We start from the raw sequence: 13,519 nt of genomic DNA on the forward strand, positions 1-13,519 counted from the left end.
AGACTCTGAGAAACTCAGTTACCCAGGTGGGTCTTTAAACCAGAACATGCTGGGCAGCGTGTAATATCTGCTCGAACTGCTGGGGCAGGTGACCTTAACCTATTTGCCTATCAGTCTGCTTGATCAGGCTCTAGGACTCCACTATGCATGGTAGGGGAGCCCAGAAAAAAGAAAGGGGTGCAATCTGCCTGCTAGAAAGGTCTGCAGGTTGGGTCTGAGTATCCACTCCTGACTTCCTGTGCTCTGAGCACAAGGGGTGCTCTGCTGTTCTCTATGGGGTAGAGGCAAGCTCCCCCCCCCCCACAACCTCTAACCTCTATCCCTCTATCCACTGGTCCTGCCTCCCGGCCCTCCTGGGTCCCACTGCTGACTCAGATACTAGAGTTCCCTGCTGACTCATCTGTCCCCTCCTCCTCCCCTCACCCCATTCCAGAAGCGCCCCATCTCCCAGACACTTGCAGACAGGCCTAGTCCTGCCAAACTGCTGCAATGTGACAAGGTGACAGGGTGAGGGGGCTGGTGACGCCTTAGGAGGAAAGGAAAGGATTGGGAGGAGGGGGGCAACTGCAGAGTTATAGACTATTGCTGGCCTGAATGGCCTCAGGGGAGAAGGGCTTTGGACAGCTCAGGGCATGTGGGAAGGGTATTCCACAGTTGGGAGGAGGCCCCCCCAGGGTGGCTCCTGCCTCCTTCCATCTCCTGTCAGTCCCCAGCTCCCTCAAGACAGCTTCTAATTCAGGCTGCTGAGGCTCTGTGCTCTGCTGCAGTCACAGCTTTTTTTCAGCCTTGCTATTTCTTTGTGGTTCAGAACATGCCGAACCCAAAGGGAAGGCAGAGTGAAGGCTCCAAGGCCCCAGGCCTGCCACCTTTCCTGTACTCCTTCCTGCTGGGGGTGGTGGGAGTGTAGGGAGACCAACTGCCCCCCCAGGAGTGCCCAGCATGGCATAGTGCTATCTGTCTGCCATCCTTGGTCAGGGGCTGATGGGCAAGTATCCTTCTCCTCTTCCTCTTATCTGGCTCCATCCTGTCTTGGGGAGCCTCCTCCCACCCCATGGCTCTTTGGAACCCAAAAAGGCCTCATTTCTGTGTCCACACTACTTGGAAAATTCCTGGTTTATCATGGAAGCCTGCCACACAGATCTCAGGGTGGGATGAGAGGAACATACTCCTCCCCATGAGCCTGGGAAGAGAGGCAGGAAGGGAAAAGCCAGTCTTCACTCTGCTAGGAAGGGAAACTAAGTCATGAGGGAGGCCATGTTTTTCTGCCCTCTGAAGAATGGGCCACACTGGTGAGGGCCCCTGAGCCTGCTCAGGGGAAGCTGGGGGCCTGGTGGAGCTTTGTGCCAAGTGGACAACACACTCCCTGAGTCGTTCATGTGACTGTGAATGAGGCAGGCAGGCCACAGTCGGCTACTCTCTGCACTTGAGGACACACTATAAACTTCTTCAAGCTTAGTTCCAGTGCCTGATCCATGAGAGGGAAAAGATAGATGCTAAAAGGACAACTGGAAGGTGGGCTGCAGCATGTAAGCAGGTATACATCACATGCTGCCCCAGAAAGGAGTCTGGTAAGGCCTCTGCTCTTGGCTGGCCTGGGGTGCCAGCTGGGAGTCCCTGGGGCCTAGGGGCTGGAGTAGCCATGGACCCCCTATGCTGGTCACCTCTCCAAGCCCAGGCTCCCTCTAGAGGCACATCCACTCCTCACCCCCAGATCTGCCCCAGCATCCTGTTAACCACCTGGAATCTACTCTTTAATTTCCTCTGTAAAACAAGCAGCCCCTTAAAAGCTGAAGTCCTTAATACTGTCTTGGAAAAGTGGTTCTCCTGCTTCCTCATCCTTGCCTCACTGGCCCACCCTGTCTAGGAGATCTTCTCATCTTCCCAGCAGTAGAGCCCACACCCTCTTTCTACCTAAAGGATCCTGTCCTCAGAAGATAGCAGAGTCCTTCCCTCCGCACAGCGCAATCAGCTCTCAGGGGATACATTTCCACTTTTCTTTTTTTTTTTGCCTCTGCAGTGGAAGCTATTTTTTCCCTTTTTGTTGCCCTTGTTGTTATTATTATTGTTGTTATTGCTGTCATTGTTGTTGAATAGGACAGAGAGAAATCAAGAGAGGAGGGGAAGACAGAGGGGAAGAGAAAGATAGACACCTGCAGATCTGCTTCACTGCTTGTGAGACGACCCCCCAGCAGGTGGGGAGCCTTATGCTGGTCCTTGTGCTTCCTGCCATGTGCACTTAACCTGCTACTGCCCAGCCCCCACAGCTCCACTTTTTGTGTCCTGCTCTTGTCTTCTGGCTTTGGATACAGTGGGGGCGGAGGGGGAGGAGAAAGGGGAATTGTACTGTTCCAACAAGAAGCCGACTTCTGCCTTTCTATTTCACTCTAACTGGCTCAATAAATTATATAGTTGAGACCTGATTCAGTTCTTACATTAGGAAGAGCCATTCCAGTCCTACCTTCCTCCCTCCCCATGAGGCCCCTGTTTTTTCCTCAACCCAAGCCTTGTTCATCTCCCACCCCCCCCACACACACACCACCACCACCCTTTCTCCTGCTAGTTCAGAGGGGGAATGTAGGCATTTCCCTTTATTCTTACTGACTTTTGTTCTCTCTTCTTTCTCTGAAGGGACAGCTAATGGTCAAGGTCAGAGCGTGGGGGTCGTTTTGCAGTCTGGAGGGAGGTGGAAAGCCCCAGCTATTTCTAGGGCGGCGCTGGGGAGGTGCTGAGGCGCCTGGCCTCCGTGTCTCTGTGCTTCTGGGAGACGTCTGAGATTGGGGAGCGCACACGCCCACCCCACGCTGAGCTAGTGCGGGAGGAACAATTGTGTGCGTGAAGGCTTTGGCTCTGCTTAGAGCGGCACTCCCCACCCAGCCTGAGCGCTTCCCATGCTGCGCCGCGGGGGTACCCCATCTCCAAATTGCTTTTCAGGGCCTCTCACTGCCACCTCCAGCTGTCTTAGGGTCCAGTTCTGCCCTCCCAGGCTCGGCTTTCTGTCCTAGGACCACTGGGGACAGCCCTCGCTTTCCCCCACAGCCTGTCCTGCCAGTTCCTTTTTACTTTTTGATTTCCTTTTTTAATTTTTAAATTTATTATTGGACAGAGACAGAGAAATTGAGAGGGGTGGGGAAGATAGAGAAACACCTAGAGCCCTGCTTCATCCCCACCTTGCAGGTGGGACCAGGGGTTTGGACCTTTGTCCTTATGCACTGTGATTTGTGTGTTTAACAGGGTGTGTCACCGCCTGCCCCCTCCCCATCAGTTTCTTTTTTTATTATGTTTATTTATAAAATGGAAACACTGACAAAAACCATAGGAGAGGTACAACTCCACACAATTCCCAACACCAGAACTCTGTATCTCATCCCCTCCACTGATAGCTTTCCTATTTTTTAAATTTTTATTATTTATTTTCCCTTTTGTTGCCCTTGTTGTTTTATTGCTGTTGTTGTTACTGATGTCATTGTTGTTGGATAGGACAGAGAGAAATGGAGAGAGGAAGGGAAGACAGAGAGGGGTAGATAAAGACACCTGCAGACCTGCTTCACCACTTGTGAAGCGACTACCCTGCAGGTGGGGAGCCAGGGGCTCGAACTGGGATCTTTAGGCTCGTCTTTGCGCTTGGTGCCATGTGCCTTAACCTGCTGCGCTACCACCCGGCCCCCAGCTTTCCTATTTTTTAACCCTCTGGGAGTATGGACACAGGGTCATTATGAGGTGCAGAAGGTGGAAGGCCTGGCTTCTATAATTGCTTCCCAGCTGAACATGGCCATTGACATGTTGATCCATAGTCCTAGCCTGTCTCTCTCTCTCTCTCTTTCCCTAGTGGGGCAGGGCTCTGGGGAAGTGGGGCTCCAGGACACATTGGTGGAGTCGTCTGTCCAGGAAGTTCAGTTGGCATCATGGTAGCAACTGGAACCTGGTGGCTGAAAAAAGCGTTAACGTATAAAGCCAAACAAATTGTTGAGTAATCATGAACCGAAAGGCTGGAATATTGCAGATGAAGATTTGGGGTCTCCGTTTTGAAGATAGCTAGTAGGCCTATTTTAGTAATATTCCAAAGAACCCATGACTATATATAGTTTTATCTTGAGCATGACATCTGATATGCAGGTGGACCCAAGTTGATGTCATGGCTGGGAAAAGGACCAGAAAGCTGGATCAGGGAAAAGAGTAACTCCCAAATATGGGGAAAGTGTATAAATATTGTTGACTGTAAACCCCATCGATTTGATCTGATCTGGGGTCCATATTCAACTTAGGAGCCTATGTGACCTCTGCATTCCTGTAGGTCTGAGCATTCTGTGGAATTTCTATGGAGCCTGGGGGCACCGGTTCCTCTGCTTAGGGGTGCGGTGTGGAGGGTGGGAGTGGGGGGCTACGGAAAACTTTAACTTGAGGGTGGACCGGGTCTGGTTCAAGTGGGCCCAGGAGAAGCAGCCCCCACCGCTACCCGCCACCGCCGCGCAGCCCCAGGGGAGCTCGGAAGAGAAGGAGCCGCCCTCCGACTGACTTGGTGGCCCACTGAAAGGCGGCAAGCAGGGCCGGACTCCCCATCCCGTCCCCATCCCATTCTGCCCTGATGGCTCAGCTGGCTTCCAGGGCAGCCATTGCCATGGCTCCCCATGGAGACTCCCCGGGGCTATAAACCCTGCCCCCAGACGGGCGGCGGAGCCCTCGCCGCTGAGCCCCCCAAGTGAGAAGCAAGCGCCCCGGCGGGCCCGGCCCCCGCTCGAGGAGAGGAGGCGGAGGCGCGGCGCCGGCAGCCTGAGCAACGCGCCCCCGGGGCGGGAGCTGGCGCAGGGCAGCCGCCGTCTCAGCGGGGAGCGTGCCGCCCAGGTCCGGTGAGTGGGGCGGCCGCCGGCCTGAGGGGAGCCGCTGGTCCCGGGGGTATCAGCGGCCGCTGAGTCCAGAGGGGGTCGAGCCCCGGCTGCGGTCGTCTCGCTGCCTGCACCCCCAGCCCTCACCCCGGCGGGAAGGAGTAGCTGGAGCCCAGGAGCGCGGCCCGGGAGGCGGCGGGGCAGCGGCAGAGGGGGCGCTAGAGCGGGCAGAGGGGCGCCCCCGTGCGGAGTGGCCAGCGGCCGGAACCATGCTCAAACCCAAGGACCTGTGCCCCCGCGCGGGAACGCGCACCTTTCTGGAGGCCATGCAGGCGGGCAAGGTGCATCTGGCCCGCTTCGTGCTGGACGCGCTGGACCGCAGCATCATCGACTGCCGCGCAGAGCAGGGCCGCACCCCGCTCATGGTGGCGGTGGGGCTGCCCGACCCCGCGCTGCGGGCGCGCTTCGTGAGGCTGCTACTGGAGCAGGGCGCAGCGGTGAACCTGCGGGACGAGCGCGGCCGCACAGCGCTCAGCCTGGCGTGCGAGCGCGGCCACCTGGACGCCGTGCAGCTGCTGGTGCAGTTCAGCGGGGACCCCGAGGCGGCCGACGCGGCGGGCAACAGCCCAGTCATGTGGGCGGCTGCCTGCGGCCACGGCGCGGTGCTGGAGTTCCTGGTGCGCTCTTTCCGCCGCCTCGGCCTGCGCCTCGACCGCACCAACCGCGCGGGCCTCACCGCGCTGCAGCTGGCGGCCTCCCGCGGCCACGGCACCTGCGTGCAGGCCCTCACCGGGCCCTGGGGCCGCGCCGCCGCCGCCGCCGCCGCCCGTGGCTCCAGCTCAGACAGTCCGCCCGGCCGGCCCCCGCCCCCGCCCGCGCCCGCTACCGCGCCCAGCCCCGAGCGCCGCCGGCCCAGCCCCCGCCGCCTGCCGCGACCTCTCCTGGCGCGCTTTGCGCGGGCGGCCGGCGGCCACAGCCACAGCCACGGTGGCGAGGCGGCCCCGGGGGGCAGGAGCTCCGGCCGGCACCGCGCACCGGGCTGCGAGCGGCCCGAGCTGGGCCGGAGCATGAGCCTGGCCCTGGGCGCTGTGACCGAGGAGGAGGCTGCTCGACTGCGGGCGGGCGCGCTCATGGGCCGGCCCCACTCGCCCCAGTCCTCGGGGGCCGGCCGGTGGCGTTCGCATGAGGTGCTGGAGGGAGCGCCCCCAACCCCAGCGCCAGTTCCCATAGGCCTGAGCCCTCACCTCGAGGGTGGTCCCGGCTCGGGCAGCTTGGGGCTGCGGCGCCGCTCCACAGCTCCAGACATCCCCAGCCTGGTGGGGGACGCAGCGGGGTCGCAGGGCGGCCCGGAGGGAGAGGCCAACGAGCTGCCCAACAGCGAGCCGGGGCCTGAGTCCTGGCAGGCGGGCACTGAGGCCGTTGAGCTGCATGCCCAGCGGTGAGCGGCTGGAGGCAGCCCAGCTCCCAGGGGTTCCCTTTCTCCCAAGACCCTCACTTCCCTGGCAGTTCCCCATCAATGATCCCTGGCACCACTGCCAAGGCAAAATGCCTTCTCTTTTGACAAAGAACACTGTCCTTTCTTCTCTGTGCTTGTTGGTGTTTTGGGCCCAAGCCTCTCACCTTCCCTCCCTGTCCTGGAAGGACAGGATCCAGGACACAGCTTTCCAGCAGGGATACAAACCCCTCAGTCCCACCAGCTCCTGCTAGCTTGGGTGCTTCTCATTGCCACCAGCCGGATAGACATCAGAGCCCACCTACACAGCCACGGGCTGGCCTGCTTTCCCCTTGCCTTATGACTTATGACCCAGGTCTCCAGCTTGTGAGACACAGACCTCAGAGCCATTCTGAACTGGAAGTCTGATAAGGAAGGACTCCGAGGTTGCATTATTCTGGGGAAGAAACTCCTGCCTCAAGACAGTGAAGTCATATTTCGGGCATGGCAGAGTCCCTGGTATTGACCACCAGCAGCCCCTGGGATCTGCAGTCTGGGACATCCAGCCCCCTCTGCCCTGCGGGAAGACTCCTGGTTCATTGCCCCTGCGTGTCCCTGCCTCGCCGGCTCCCTGCAGCTCTGGGGTCAGCTGCATTTGTGCTTCACTTTTGACATCTTGCTCATCTGGCCGGTGCCAGGCTATCTCTTCTGGCTCTCAGAGGCCACACGTGGAAAGGACTTAGCATGCCTCTGCCCCGGCCTCCCACCACCTCCACCTGCATGTGGGTGTTCCTGCGGGGTAGAACGATTGCTAAGCTTCGCCTAATTTGATTTCTTCCCAGTGCTCTGAGAACTTGTGTTTTGAGCCTTTTGTGAGCAAAGCAGAAAGCAGCAGGTCGGATCTGAGGCTTAAGAGCCTGACAATGTCTCTGGAAATAGAAGCTCGGCGAGGGGGATAATTGACTCAAGTGTTTGCCATGTTCAACTGCAGGCGCGCAGGAGTTGGGAGCCCACATGAACTGCAGGCCCTGACTTCAATCACATCAGACTTCAGAGAGCACTGAAAGGGGGCGAGGGCGGGCGGAGATGGAAGGTGAATGCTAGTGAAGAGATCTCTGCCTCCTTGGGCTGGGGAATAGCAGGTTCTGGGGAGTCTGCTACCAATCTGCGTGCTGAAGGCACAGAAGCACTGTTTTTATGACCCTGAAGGCTACGTCTATTCCTTCAAACACCTGTGCCCAGCCTCCCAGTGGTGAGGTTTTCTCAAGCTGTTGACCTATCCTCACCAGGAACTCCAAGGGAACCGCAGAGTCATGCGCACTGCACTGAATCTGGGGGTAAAGGGACCTCAGCTAATGTAGGGGTTAGGGGCACTTCCTTCCACCACAATCGTGCACCTGCTTCTGGGCCAGCAAGTCTACGCCTGCACCCAGCCTGGACTTGATCTCTGGTGCCCCCTAGTGGTAGTGCTGTGCTCTTCTCCCTGCATTCCAGCTCAGAGTTCAGACTTGAGGCTTTTGGGGTAAAGGTCCCTGTGTATTTCTCCCTCCCAGTGCTTGTTACTCACTAACTCTTCTTCTTCTTGTAGTATATTAAATCCGGATACTTGAAGCCACCTCACAGAAGCGAAGGGAAGGACAATGTTATAAAATCTCAGATTTGAAGTGTTAGGAACTCCATACCTTTCAGTGAAGACTCCCCCAGACTTTCCAAATATAGACTGTGTTTGAGGGGACTCCTGCTCTTTGCTGAAAAACTGAAAAACTGGAGCTTTATAACCCTCCTCCCACCCTGCACTTCTGGACTGTGGGGCCTACTTAATGTCTGCTCAGTTTTCTTCTGAGGAGATTTGCGGGATGTTCTGCTCTTCCTCCACTCCACAGAGTTCCAGCATGAGAGAAGCCAGAGCAAAAAGGATGAGGGTGGGATGGCATCATAATTGAACACCCCAGGAACAGACTCCTTCCCAACCCTAGCTAGCTTGCTCATTTACTCCCTTTCCTACTGTGTTTTCTTTCTACAATGATTTTTAATGGTGTGAGAATACAAGTGTTTTGACTCCTTTCAAAACAGCCTGGTGTCTGAGTTGCATGTTGGGTTAAAGGTGCTGTCATTGTTCAGGTATTGCTGACATGTGGCTTTCTGACTGAATATCACCTTGCACCCACTTTTTCAGGCCCACTCTGAGGCTGGTTGGCATTGCTGAGAGTCTAGGGTTGAAAAGTGATATTTCAAAAACCAAACAAACAAACCCACAGCAGATCTTTGCCATCTGGACTGAGTTGTTTGTTTTACTATCTTGCTGTTTTTGTAGACTTCTTTCTTTTTCCCACCTGGATTACTACTGGGCTCTGCTTGCATGATTCCACTGCTCCTGGAGGGCTCTTTTGCTTGTTTGTTTGTTTTCTAGACAGAAAGGGAGTGAGAAACAGAGCGAGAAGGAGACACCAGGGAGTCAGGTGGTAGCGCAGCAAGTTAAACGCAGGTGGCGCAAAGTGCAAGGACTGGCGTAAGGATCCTTGTTTGAGCCCCTGGCTCCCCACCTGCATGGGAGTCACTTCACAAGAGGTGAAGCAGGTCTGCAGGTGTCTGTCTTTCTCTCCCCCTCTGTCTTCCCCTCCTCTCTCCATTTCTCTCTGTCCTATCCAACAATGACATCAACAACTGCAACAATAATAACTAAAACAATAAAAAAAAACAAGGGCAACAAAAGGGAATAAATTAATAAATATCAAAAAAAAAAAAAGGAGACACCATAGTGGAACTTACCCGTGCTGGCGCTCACATGTGGTGACAAGGGGCTCAAATGTGGGTTCTTGCACATGATAAAGTGCATGCTTTATCAGATGAGCCATCTCCAGGCTCTCCTAGAAGAGTTATTATTTTTAAAGGGCTATCTATTAATGAGAGGGAGGGAGAAAGAACCAAAGCATCACACTGGTACATGCAATGCAGGGGATGAAACTCAGAACCCCACACTTTATTGCACCACCTCCTGGGCCATTTTTGCAGATTTCTTTCAGGCAGTTTTGTATGAACTGTTCAGGGCTTAGTAGTTCTCCTAGGCTTCTTCCCACTGGCAGTCCCAGGGGGATGAGGCTAGAGTTCTTGCCAGCTGTCTCTACTCAGGAAGGGACTTTTCTAGACATTTTGCTTTTCCAGATCTTGCTGTGCTCATGTCATAAAGAGCAACCTGGACCCCTGAAACTCAGTCCTCTACAGTCAGGCTCAACACTAGTCTGTGCATGAGGCTAAGTGGGTCATGCTTTTGGGACTACACTGGTGTAAGGGCTATAATGCCCAGCAGAGTAGTTAACAAATCCAGTGTTAGCCGTTGGCTGAAAGCTGACTTCTCTTTGCCTTGCCAACCACTCCTGATTCTGAGCTCCTTTGGAGAGGTGGCAGGGCATTCTTTTTTCTTGGAAAGGACTCTAGTTCCTGCCTACCTGCATTGTTTCCTGAAGGCTAGATTCAGCTGCTTCTTTTGGTTGAGGTGGTGGGGCTGGAACCCTGGGACTATGGGGACAGGAGGTCTGTGAGATTCATGGCGCACTGTTAAGAGGTTTCAACTGGGGATAGGAGAAGGCTCACCTGGTAAAGCACACACTTAGTTTGCACCAGGACTTGGGTTCCAGTCCTGAGCACTAGTCCTGGGTACCACATGGAAATACTGCAGAAGGGAAGCTTCAGGAGCAGTGGAGCAGTGCTATCATATCTCTTTCGCTATGTCTGTATCTTTAAAAATATTTGTTATTGGTAGTCGGGTGGTAGCACATCGGGTTAAGCGCATGTGGCGCAAAGCACAAGGACCAGTGTAAGGATCCCGGTTTGAGCCCCTGGCTCCCCACCTGCAGGGGAGTCACTTCACAGGCGGTGAAGCAGGTCTGCAGGTATCTATCTTTCTCTCCCCCCTGTCTTCCCCTCCTCGCTCCATTTCTCTCTGTCATATCTAACAACGATGACAAGAATAATAACTACAACAATAAAACAACAAGGCCAATAAAAGGGTATAAATAAATAAATATATAAAAATAAATATATATAATATTTGTTATTTATTAATGAGAGGGAGAGAAGGAAAGAATGAAAGAAAGAGAAAGAACACCAGAACATTACTCTGGCATATGTGATGCCAGAGATTGAATTCAGGACTTCACGTTTGACAGTTCAATGTTTCATCCACTGCACTGGAGGTCCAGTAGTGATAGCTCTACCTATCTGGTATTGAAAGGAATAGGGAGAAGAAAAAAAAAAAGAGAGAGTCCACCAGAAGTGGAATCACATAGGTACAAAAAAACCTAAGCAAGCAGTTTTATTTATTATTATTTTTTTAAGGGAGAGTTTTCCAGTTACCTCTGGCCTAGGTCTATGGGTTAGAGTGCACCTGCAGGGAGGAAGTACTGGTATCAGTAAGAGAGTAAAATGTCTAAATAACTTTATCTACCTCCCTCATCAGTGCTTGAACTTAAGCCTCACGATTCCCAACCACTCTACTCCACAGTCTTCAGCAGCCTCTTCATCTCTGAAGGCCCAGAGAGGGTCTGCTGTCTTGCTGGACACACTTCCAGCTCCTAACTGGTGGGAGCTCTTTCCATCTTACAGACCTTGCATTTCCAGTTTTCACCCTCTGTCCTCACTGCAGACACACAGGCCACTGAGAAACTGGATTTCCTGTGGACTGAAGTAACCTGTAGGGCCACACAGCAGGGAGCAGCTAAAAGCTGTCCTGGCTCTACTACCAGAGATGACAGGAAGTCCAGAAGTTTTGAATGAACACTCAGTTTAATTTAAAACAGGCACAAGTGCAAACAAGTCACAAAATTTTTTTTTCTTTCTTTTCTTTTTTTTTAGGGAAGATGCTTTTGTTTTTAAAATTCCAACCCTTAAAAAAATGGCCTTGCATCATTTACTTATTTCTGTCTTGCCCCCCAAGCAGTCCACTGGGGAACATTAGAATCTAAAAATATTGTCTAGATGGGGTCCAGAAACCTGGAGCTCTTCCCTGGAATTCCCTGTCTCAAGACAGCCCTGAAAGTAGGGAGAGAGGGAAGGAGAACATGGAGGCGGGTGTCTGAGGAAGCAACTAGGAGCAGAGCGTTTGCTCAAATGGGGTGCCTATTCTTTGGACATGATGGAACCCCAGAAGCTGGCTCATCTCTCCTAGATAAGGATCTTGATAAGAACAGGCCTTGGAAGACCTGGTGACTGAGATGAAGCTCACAGGTAAAAGAGATTTTGTACCCTGGTCATCCTGGTCTTGGCTACTAGGCTTTTACCCTCCATGATGCAGGAGAAACAACAAGATATGCCAGCTCCCCAGGATGTGGTAGATTCAATCCACATTTCTCCACTCATTGGGGAGAAACACTGGCCTCAGTGAAGTGGGAAGCCTAGAACAATGGTCCTTTCAGAGCAGAACATTATGGGAGAGAGGACGGTGGTGGCTTAACTGCAGTTGACTGTTGTGTGTACATCTCTCAACTCTGGAAATTGAGGCCACCACTGCCCCCCACCCCAGTGCTCACTCTTTCTCACAAGGCACCCCTCTACTCCCAGTGGGCCCCGAGCAGGTGTGATGGTCTCAGTATCCATGGATGGAGAGGACTGTCAGTGCAGGTGGCTCAGGAAGCAGGCGCATGTGGGATGGGCCTCAGGAAACAAACATAAGGGTGGAAGACAGATTCCATACAAACCTTCCCTGGGGCTCCCCTGAGGCCCAGTCAGAGGACAGCAGTGTCCCCATGGAGCTAGGCAGGCTGCCCTCTTGGGTGGATGGGGTGCTAGTGTCCAATGACCTTTAAAAACCACAGCAGCCTTCTCTGCTGTGTTGGCCTGAGCAGCCAAGAGTGCTGGCCTGTGTGTTGCTTAGAAATATCCCTGCACAATAACAAAGAGTCATCCCTTGGAAGGGGTTTTGTCTCTGTGGAGTGAAGATGAGGGTGCAGGTCCGGCCTGGCCCAGTGGGCTGAGGGGCAATGGTGGGCTTCACATTCAATCTTTGGAGAGAATACTGAGACATGTGGCAGGCTGGCTGCCTGCAGGCCCCCAGGGAATTCAGCGGGCACAGGTGGTTCAGCAGGAGGAGGTCTGTTTATGGTAGAGCTGGATCAAGGGCACCAGGCACTCGGGCAGTCCCGTCTGCAGCAGGAAGGGGTGGTCCAGGAGCTCCTGGGCTGTGGCTCTCTCCTGGGGATTCCGCACCAGCATCCGGTCCAGGAAGTCTCGCAGCACTGGGGAGACCTGGGGAGACAAGGCAGCAGAGAAAGCCCATTGTTAGCAGCCACTTTGGGGTGACCTAGCTTTGTGGCCCTGGCATCTTTTGAAAGTGCTGGTTTCTCTCTGTTATTTCCTGCTTCTTCCCAGGTCTAGCACTGGTGGAATTATCATGTAGGTTAAGAAGTCAGTGTCAGTCCAGGAAGTGGCCATTTTCACCTGCAGAGGGCACTGCAGAGCCATGGAATTAGGATGCCTGGTGTCTAGAGGCCTTAGACTGCAGCTACAACCCCACTGCCACCCTGCTTCTCAGAGCTCTCAAGATTGTTTTGACCCTTGTATGGAAGGAGCATGGGATTAGAATTACTGATCCAGTTCTAGTTTGTTCTTGATCTTGGGCAAGGCACAATTTTCTTCAGACTTCAGTTTTCTTGTCTAAGGATATATGTGCCTTAAGGCTTTACTGAAGTTGTTTGTTTGCTTTTGTTTTTCTTAAAATAAAGGTGGCCCAGGAGGTAAAACAGTAGATGAAGTCTTAAATTCTCAAGCATGAGGCACTGAGTTCAGTCCCTGCCATAGTATGTGCCAGTGATGCCCTGATTACTTCTCTCTCCCTCTCCCTCTCTTTCCCTCCCCCTCTCATAAATCTCTCTCTCTCTCTCTCTCTCTCTCTCTCTCTCACACACACACACACACACAGTATGAAGAAGTGCTTTAAAGATCACAAAAAGAAAAGGTAGGGGAGTGGAGTGGTAGTGCAGTGGGTTAAGCGCACATGGCGCAAAGCGCAAGGACCAGTGTAAGGATCCCCACCTGCAGGGGACTCACTTCACAAGAGGTGAAGCAGGTCTGCAGGTGTCTGTCTTTCTCACCCCCTCTCTGTCTTCCCCTCCTCTCTCCATTTCTCTCTGTTGTCCTATCCAAGAACAATGACAATAGTAACTACAACAATAAGTCAACAGGGACAACAAAAGGGAATAAATAAATAATAAATATTTAGATATAAAAAAAGAAAAGGTGGAACCTAAAAATGGATGATAGCTTTATGTCTAAG

The 13,519-nt window shown here is 53.5% G+C and overlaps 2 protein-coding genes across 3 annotated transcripts in view; one reads left to right on the forward strand and one right to left on the reverse strand.

Annotated features, from left to right (window-relative positions):
- Positions 1 to 4,592: 4,592 nt before the first annotated feature.
- Positions 4,593 to 8,322, forward strand: ANKRD63 (ankyrin repeat domain 63). Its single transcript, XM_060175100.1, has one exon. It carries the CDS (start codon positions 5,090 to 5,092, stop codon positions 6,260 to 6,262), a length of 1,173 nt encoding a protein of 390 aa, XP_060031083.1. The 5' UTR covers positions 4,593 to 5,089; the 3' UTR covers positions 6,263 to 8,322.
- Positions 8,323 to 11,015: 2,693 nt separating this feature from the next.
- Positions 11,016 to 13,519, reverse strand: part of PAK6 (p21 (RAC1) activated kinase 6) — a 46,333-nt gene continuing 43,829 nt past the window's right edge. For both annotated transcript variants that reach the window (XM_007537330.3, XM_060175120.1), the window contains one exon: positions 11,016 to 12,492. In XM_007537330.3, coding sequence (XP_007537392.1) covers positions 12,325 to 12,492 — 168 coding nt within the window. In that variant the 3' untranslated portion in view covers positions 11,016 to 12,324. The remainder of the gene's footprint in view (positions 12,493 to 13,519) is intronic.

This window comes from Erinaceus europaeus, chromosome 16 (genome assembly GCF_950295315.1).
Source record: "Erinaceus europaeus chromosome 16, mEriEur2.1, whole genome shotgun sequence".
Taxonomy (NCBI): Eukaryota; Metazoa; Chordata; class Mammalia; order Eulipotyphla; family Erinaceidae; genus Erinaceus; species Erinaceus europaeus.